We start from the raw sequence: 8813 nt of genomic DNA, 5'->3' as shown, positions 1-8813 counted from the left end.
TCTGTCTTACATATCTTCAAGCAATTTAAAAAAAAAATCAAGATGTGGCGGGGAAGAATGAGGATGCTTTAATGCAAACTTGGCAAGGTAGGGGGCGCTAGGGGAGATCACGGCCGCCCCTAGGGCCCCGCGCCGTGACATACTTATTTTTTTTAGTAATCTGGGTAACATGTAAGTAGTTATCCGAAGTCAAAATGAGTAACTAATGTTTTTAAGGAATTCTTGCCACTTGAGCAAAATGAAGCAATTAAATTTCTCTGTTCAGTGTGGTTTCACAGAGGGCTTAGAAAATCAGAAATTTTTCCTTCAGACTACAGATGGGTTGTTTCCTTCCCTTCCCTTCCCCTCCCCTCCCCAATATAATCTTGTTCTTAGTATTTCAAACCATTTCTCCTCAATAATTCAATTAGAAGTTTTGTATTTACTTTACCAAGCGTACATCAAGTAGTATGCAGCAGTAGTCTATTTTTAATTAAATATTATCAATTCCTGTTTAATTGCATCACTTCCACCCAACCATTTTCTTGTAAGTACTACCTACAATTATACTGGGATAGTGTTACAGGAAGCATTCAATTAAAAAAATTACAATTTCAGGTTGCATCTGCTACTAAAACACCAAGGAGGTAACTTATGATTACACCCAAGGTCTGGATGTTGTCATTCACTGCACTGCCTCAAGTGAAATGCACTTAAATCCTAGTTATCCTCAAGCATTTAAAAAAGAACAAATTAAAACCAGATTATCTTATACCATGTTTAAGTAGACGTCACTTAGGCCAAGTACAGACATTCAAAAAGCCCTTGGTGGAAGTGCTGTATCAAACTTACTTACAGCACTTTAAGTTAGAGTGGGAATGAAATGAACAGACATTCACCATTCGGGGGCAGGGCTGGTGTCTGCCTGCACTTACCAAGGCCAGCAAGCAGGAAGCACACCTGCACACCTCCCCAGAAGCTGCCACAACAGCCTCTCTCCCCAGTCCCACCCTCCTAACTGGCAACTATCAGCAGCAGCTGGGGAAGGGGAAGCAGAAGTAGGGGAACAGAATCACTCCCAATCATGAAGGCCCCCCCACAGCTTGCTGGGACTGGAGTTGGGTGGGGGCTGGAGCAAGTCCAAGTCTGCCTGGCAGGAGGGCTCCTTTCCCCAGCCTCTTGACAGCTGCAGCCAAGATTTGCAGCAGGGGGCTTCTTGCGCTAGTATTTTATCCGGCTGGGAATTGGAACTGGGAGCCGCCCTGCCATGCAAAGCCAGCATGCTCCTACCCGCCCCCACAAGCCAACAAGCTATGAGGGGGGCCCCTCACAGCAACGGGCCTCCCTTCCCTACTCTCCCACAAGCCTCCTAACAACAGCCAGAGCTGCAGGACAGGGCTGCCCAGACCAGCATTTTGCTGTGCCAGAACTGGGGTCAAGGTGGGGTGGAAACGGAGCCTCTCTGCCACACAGCTCTAGCCTGGCCCCCACCAAGACCTGATCCCACAAGCTTGGTCAGGCAGCAAGGGTGGGGCAGAAGATGCACAAAAACTCCATTTCTCCGTCCCCATACCCCCACCTCGGCCAGCTACGCAGGGAGGAAATAAACCTTTTTCTTGTCTCCACTGTGCAAGCTAAAGGACATGACTGAGCCAGTGTTCGCCTAGAACATATGAGCACACCAGGACTAGCACAGCACCCAATGAGGGGGCCCCTGGGATGGTGGCAGACTGTGACCTATACTGAAGCATGATGGATGTAGTAGTACAGACATTGAAAAAAGTGCTCTAGTCTGAAGCACTTTAGTCTAATACCACATCCATCGAAGGTTAAATCAGGGTGGGATCCAACTTTTTTAAAGCAGTTTAAGTGCTTAATGCATGTTAAGTGTAATGTACCTAGCCTTAAGGTCATTATTGTTAGAAAGGAAAATTACAATACCCTTTTCCTATTACTAACTTCCCATATATAATAACAGACATTAACTTTGCTCAAGTTCCTTGCATACCAATTATTCCAAATTTTCACTAATGAACAAAAGTCAACTTTAGCCTTAGCCCTCAGATTCACATAATATTTAGAGGTGCACCAACATATCAGTCACATATCAGATCAGCACTGATAAAAGGAAAATTAACATTATCAGCCATTGGCCACTGTGCACTCCCCTGGGGGAGGCATGGTAGGGCTACATGTCCTCTGGATTTGTGTGCGGGATGAGGGTAGGCACCCCACTGCAGGCTCAGGGCCAGGGGTTGTCAGCCTCTTCCGTGCGATGGAGCTGAGCCAGGACTGGGCAGTCTGGGCAGTGGCAGTGGCACCAGTGCACAGCTCCCGAGGGAAAGGCAGCATAGCAGAGTGACCCGAGAAGGGACCAGGGGGGGTGTCTAGGGGAGCTATAAGCATCAAAAAATTCCATGTAGCCCACTCCCAGCACCGCCACCACCTGCCCCACATCCAGCCCCCACACTGGGAAGAGGCTAGCACAGCCCCTGGTCCTGAGTCTGCAGCCCATCCTTGCCCCATGCACAAATCCGGGGGGGGCACCCACCCCCCTATGCCTCCCCCCCAGGAGTATACACAGCCACAGGGAGTGCCCCCACCCCCATAACCCTCCATGACCCCTGGACAAGCTGCTGGAGGCTTCATCCTGCTCCTACCCCTGGGGTCCCATTCACCACCCTGACTGAGCAGCACCTACCATAGCCTCAGCCCCACTCCCTCCTTCACCATGGGGGCCTTGACGTGCACTCCCAGTACCCCTTCCCCCTCACACAGACTTAGACAGGACACTGCTCTCCAACCTGCCAGACTGCATTCCTGTAAAATCGGCTATCAAATCAGTATCAGCTGCTTTGGTTGTTAATAATTGGCTATCAGCATCAGCCAAAAAAAAAAAATCACCCCTAATTATATTCAGTACTAAAGATCTAGATCTAAGCAATGCAACTGCCTAATGCAGTCACAAACACTTGCATTTATTTCAGACAAAGGATTTTTCCAGTACTGATCTGGACTACTAGCCAAGCAGCTATCAAGAACAGTAACCAAAGTTTGCATGTTACCTGATGGGCCACTACCAAGACTACCAAGTGACAATGTCTTCTTTTCAGAGGGGCAGAGCATCCTCGTTCCCCCCCACCCCCCACCTCAGCCCCCTTTCTACAGATATTATGGGGAAAAGAGTTAAAAAAGGTGGGATGCATCAATGAACAAACTGAATAGCTTCAACAAAACTATAAAAGCAGTCAACAAAACAGTATACTACTTTTCACATGCACCAAATATACACTGTACTCTTCTCTCCAGCCCCACCTGTCCATTACACTGGTTATTTGTAAAGTGTTAAAACATAAAGATTAAACTTCAGTTCATGTTGGCTTACCTGCCCTTCCAACATGTCTCTTTGCAATCCTGCCCGTTCTTGCTCGGAACTGTTGGTTCTTCGTATAGAAAGACTGTGCGATTTGCGCTTCTGCTTTGCTTGGCGAGCAGTTGCACAACTTCCACTTTCTGTGGGCATTACTTCAAAAAGATACCTTCACAGAGGCTCCTATGATAAACTAAGGACAAGTAGCAAGCATTACAATGTGCATTACCTAATAGGTCAAATTAAAAACAGTTCTTTGAATGGAAACATTTAGGTCTACTGAATTCTAATTTTGTTTAACTTCTATTAAACCCTTCCAGGAAGGAAGGATTTCTAGTAGTTACTACTGTAATTTAAATATAATTAATCTGTATAGGTTTAGGCATGTGTATGCATCTATACAATTATACAAGCAGAAAAATCACACTACACTGCACTTTTCCACTTAGCTACTAACCCTTGGCAAAAAAGGAAAATTTCAATACCTCATGCTTATTAAACTTTTTTTAATACAACCCATGATAGCCCCAAAATGCTTCCAGGAAATTAATAAATTTGTACTTTTTTTTCACTGAGCCACATGCAAAGGTAAAACTCAGCTGGAAAATGAAAGTACGGGGACATGGTAAATGAGGGACACTGTCAGGTTAGAAATACGTGCGCCAATATTTGTGCTTAATATATACTATTTCATGAATATACAAGCTTTTACCAAATGTTGGTAACAATTTAGATCATAAATTTACATTTAGGTTTTTACAATAACGTGTATAATGAAACTAGATTTGTCAGTTTAACTTTTGCTTACAGCTAATTTCATGTTCAATAATTATTTTAGATTATACCCATATAAGGTTTTATAAAGCTGTTTAGGTCACCTGACAGTATCTCCAGCTAATGTTACCATGCTCCCCTAGTTTACCACTACATTCCTGAGTTTGTTTAATTTAGTGCATAAGTGTTCATTGCTGTCAAAATCTTGATTTTGAACAACATCCAGAAATTAGAATACCATAGGGGTTTTTTAATTTCAGTTGATTATAAGTTTATAGACATTTAGTTTCATCCCAGTTTCACTAAAGAAAAATTCAAATGTTTTGAAGTTCTTAATTTAAATTTTGGTTGAAGACACCACAATGAGATAAACTGAAAAGATTCATTCTCCAGCGTTAATAATTTCTGAAACAGTGACCACAGCCCAGAGAATAACTGAAGCAGCCTGCAGAGAAATAGGACAGCAGAGTTGGCAAAGCTAATAAGGCAACTGAGCTTCCTAAAAAAGTTAAATCAGAGGAAAATTAAATTAAATCCATGGCCATCCCCATTCTAACATGTGCTAACAAATTAGATCTTAAGCTAGGAATGAGCACCATTGCTATTTACAAGGTTGCATGTTAACTCATTTGATATTTTCAGCTCTTTGAAATCCTAGGTTATCAAATCTCATACAGCCAAGGACAAAAGTGATTTACTGAAAAGTACTGTGGCCTTTACAGACTATGGCCTTCAAATTGCCTTGATCTTTTATAAATAAAGAAGCCAAAGTGTCGAAAGGGGGGAGGAAGGAAAGAAGCTAATTTTACTTTAAGCTTGAATGTTTCCCTCCCACATTCCTTTCTTGAATTCCATGTTGAATCATTTAAGTTATAGCAGTCCCACTAAACTATGAGACAAAAATCTATGCTGAACTTAATATTCAAACCCAGGAAGCTTGCAGCATTCTCTAAAATGCTCCTATTCAGCCTGACCATATCTCTTTGGTCCCAGTGCTATGACAATTTTACCTGTAGTTTATGGAGGTATAACTAGGTTTAGAAAAACATTTAATACACAAAAAAGGGCAAGAACTCCAACCAGCCAATGTTTCTCATTTCACCCAACTTTCTTTTTTTTAATAATTTATGGCAAAAATAAACTAGCTAGATATAAAATAAAGCTAGGATTCAAGTAACAAATATGATCATCCAACAAGTTATTTTTGTCAGCTTTAGATATTACAATGAGTACCCTATTGTTCTTAGTTATGAGGTCCATAATTAGGAAACTACTTTCCAGTGCCAATTATCATATGCCTCTGTTTTAAATCTAGGATTAGAGCAGACTTTGAAAATCCCTCTGTTCTCTATCCTCTGACCCACCTTCCTGCTTCTAACATCTACATCAATTTTTAAGGTATTATTTAATTCTCAGCATCCCCTATGTAGAACTTAATACTATTTCCTATACCTGCCATAAAAATATACCTATGAACAAGGAGGTCCAAGCAGGTGCCCTGAAGTTAAAATTCAGAATCTAGTATACCGAATATCTGCCCTTCAGTATGCATTACCATGTCTATACTATATATTTAGCTTGACTATATACATCTGCCATTGTGTTGCACATCATTTCATTTTGGCATGCCTCGCCAGACTCCTTTAAAATGGATGTTTCAAATCCCCACTAATTCTAATTCTTGTATTATTCTAGCATCTGTGTAACAGTACGCTCCACAATAAAAATGATCAAGAAAAAAAATAAATTTCACTTAAAGGGACACAGTCAAATGCAGGGGAAGAGGGGAAAAAAAAGCCTCTCCCCCATGTGAAAAGGCTGCATATTGTTGTTACACTTAATAATTCAAAGCTGAATATTTAAATGAAAATACTTAATTCAATTCACCCACTTGACAGCTTTCTACCTGGTGTTAGTTTCACTGATGATGAGCTGCAATCTTTTTCATGCACCAGTATAACCACATCACTCATGCACTATTCTGGAGAGAGCTCACATGCACACTCTTCCCCAGGCCCTACAAGAGTGTATATACTAGTACACAGCTGTAGCAAAGCTTAAACTGAAGAGGCGGCAGGCAGGCATGTGCAAAGAGGAAGGAGAAGAGGAACTGAAGGACATAGCTTAAGTTCCTCAATGGCTGTTCTCAAACCCATCCAAAAAAAATGTTAAGCTTCAGCAGAAAAGAAAAAATACAAGCTTTTAAAATTAGGGATCAGATTTTTTTTTATTTTTTTTTTTTTATTTTTTTTTTTTTAAGAGATACTATTGAATTTTGTTAGTCAATTCATACAAATTAAAGTTGACAGTGTCCCTTTAAATACAAGCACCAAAACTTTTCCAAATTTCTAAAAATGATTTGTTGATCAAAAGGATGTTGTGATTAAACATTAAAATGACTGATTTGCTGAAGTGTAAACATCACAAAACAGATCCTTGGCAATATGATGGTACAGGATGGGTAGGTGCTCATTTCTCGCATACCTGGAATCCCTTATTATGTAAGGTTTTCAAACAGTGAAAATTACCTGTCCAGAATATCAGTGTCATGTTACATATCCTATGAAAACCATATTAAATATTGATTAGTGAAACAGTCAGTATACAAGCCAGTCAAGTTTTTTACATTTTCAATTCAAATCTTTAGTAATTAGAACATGCCAGACTTAAAAAACAAACAAACAAACAAACAAGTTAATACTAGTTGCCATATATGATCCAAATATAAACAAGGAAGAGTAGCAAAAAATAAATAAATAAAATGGACTTTATATTCCCACATTATATAGTTAATTCGATGAAGTTCTCACTCAGGGAGGGATATCAATGGCTTCTGAAGACAACCATATTCTCTTCTCCTGCTGATCGGACTACCAACAGGATGCAAAGTCACAAGGGACAGAAGATCCCCATATCTCATAAGGCAAGCTGGTTCCAAACCAACCTGAATGGCCCAAAGCGAACCACTAACAGTAAAAGGAGGCAGCTCAAAATACCTTCAGAACAGAGGAATAGGGACTGATACAATACTGTTCAACTGTATTCTGCAAAATGCAACAAGAACATCAACAAGCAAATACTGTAAAAATAAGTACATTGTGTTCTGTTTGGGAGATTGGAAAGGTACAGATGCTAAAATAAGTATTTTCCCCACAATGATTTGTCTAAGCCTTGACAAAATAATTTGCTACCAATCAAAAAAAGAGACAAATGCTCTACACTCCAGAGAACAGCCTATATTGTGAATCACTGCTATTCTTTAAAAGCAGTTACAAGCACATTTTTTTAGAATGTGTGAAATTAGAACTTTATCACCTACCTTTCTGTAACACCTTGCCATATATTAAATCAAAGTAAATATTGCATGAAATTAGCAATACACAACATATTTGGATAACAAATTCCCACTGTGCTTTAATAGATTACAAGGAGGAAACATTTCTAAGCAAAACTGCAAACACTAATATTACTAGCTCAGAAAGTAACGCAGTAAAGCAATCAGCCAGCCAAGTCTACCTGTATGTTTCTTGCCTCTTGGTCAATGTTCAAAAGCACATTGTGTAACAAAAGGAAAAAAATGGTCACAATACTCCTGAGGCTGAAAGCCAGAGAGGAAATCTGTTTTAGGAAGTGTCAGAGAGCAGACAGAATGAGGAGAGCTCTGCATTTCCTTTTTTGTCCATTAGGGATGATACGCAAAAGCTCAGAAAAATACAACCATAAATAAAGCTCAGAGACAGGGAGCCTGCCATAAAATATGAGACAGGGAGGTCGTAAGCACCCTTCAGCAAGATCTCTTACCTAAGAGAAGTTCATTTTTCCCAGTTCCTGCTCCCCTTTATCTGGTCTTCAGCAACTGTGATAGTTAATATTTAAAGAGTGATTTTCAAAACCAGGTGTGGGGCTTGTGTCCCATGAACTAGCAGTCTTAAGTCTCCTAAGTACTTCAAAAAAATCAATTTTTAAAAATATCAAGTTTCTGAACAGTATTTAACTATGCAATGCATAACAAAAGTAAATATGAAACTTACTTATTATTACAATAATTGTCCTTCTGCAAAAAAGTAAAGTTGCATAAAATATAGCAATATCATATACCTTAAAATCAGAGTATTTTCTGACAATAACTTGGAGAAGGCAAGTGATTAATTACTAGGTAAGCAATTCATTTTATGATTGAGCTATAACCAATAGATTTATCCGTAGTTTAGGTAGCAATATTGTCATTTATGTCAGTACAGATCTAAGAAATGTTGGAAAACAATGCAAATTATTAAAAGGGTATTGTACTCAATTCCCATGCACACCGGTATTAAACTGGTGGGGGGGAGGCAGGACGCAAAAAGTGCCCAGCTAGCCTATTCAGCAGGAAATTATTTTCTCTTTCAGATAGGTACATACAATAATATGTTATACCAGTGGTCACCAAACAGTTGATCGCGATCAACTGGTCGATCTCAGAGACTCAGAGTGTCACTCTGAGGCTGGAGGACTGATCCCCACCCCCCAGCCCAGCAGGTGGGGAGGAAAGGGTCAGTGGCCAGATCGAGGCCCTCACAGTGAAGGAGGGAGTGGGGCAGATGCAGGAGCAAGGAGCGGTGAGGTAAGTGAGGCCCTGGGGACAGGGGAAACTGAGCTGAGGGTGTGTGTGCCCCCACATCTGCATGCGGGGCAGAGCGGGCTGCCACTG

The 8813-nt window shown here is 40.6% G+C and overlaps 1 protein-coding gene across 2 annotated transcripts in view; it reads right to left on the bottom strand.

The window, feature by feature from the left end:
• Positions 1-8813, bottom strand: part of WDR37 (WD repeat domain 37) — a 95380-nt gene that overhangs the window by 62556 nt on the left and 24011 nt on the right. The window contains exons 1-2 of one of the 2 annotated variants that reach the window (XM_019508175.1): positions 6652-7284; positions 3365-3542 (exon numbers count right to left, since the gene is read on the bottom strand). In XM_019508175.1, coding sequence (XP_019363720.1) covers positions 3365-3502 — 138 coding nt within the window. In that variant the 5' untranslated portion in view covers positions 3503-3542; positions 6652-7284. Of the gene's footprint in view, positions 1-3364; positions 3543-6651; positions 7285-8813 lie in introns of those variants that run through there. The other variant, XM_019508176.1, reaches the window with a different exon arrangement.

This window comes from Gavialis gangeticus, unplaced genomic scaffold, assembly GCF_001723915.1.
Source record: "Gavialis gangeticus isolate Ggan-Ray unplaced genomic scaffold, GavGan_comp1, whole genome shotgun sequence".
In the NCBI taxonomy this organism is placed as follows: Eukaryota; Metazoa; Chordata; order Crocodylia; family Gavialidae; genus Gavialis; species Gavialis gangeticus.
The sequence above is the reverse complement of the archived record's forward strand: the minus strand, read 5'-3'. Positions and strand labels throughout refer to the sequence as shown.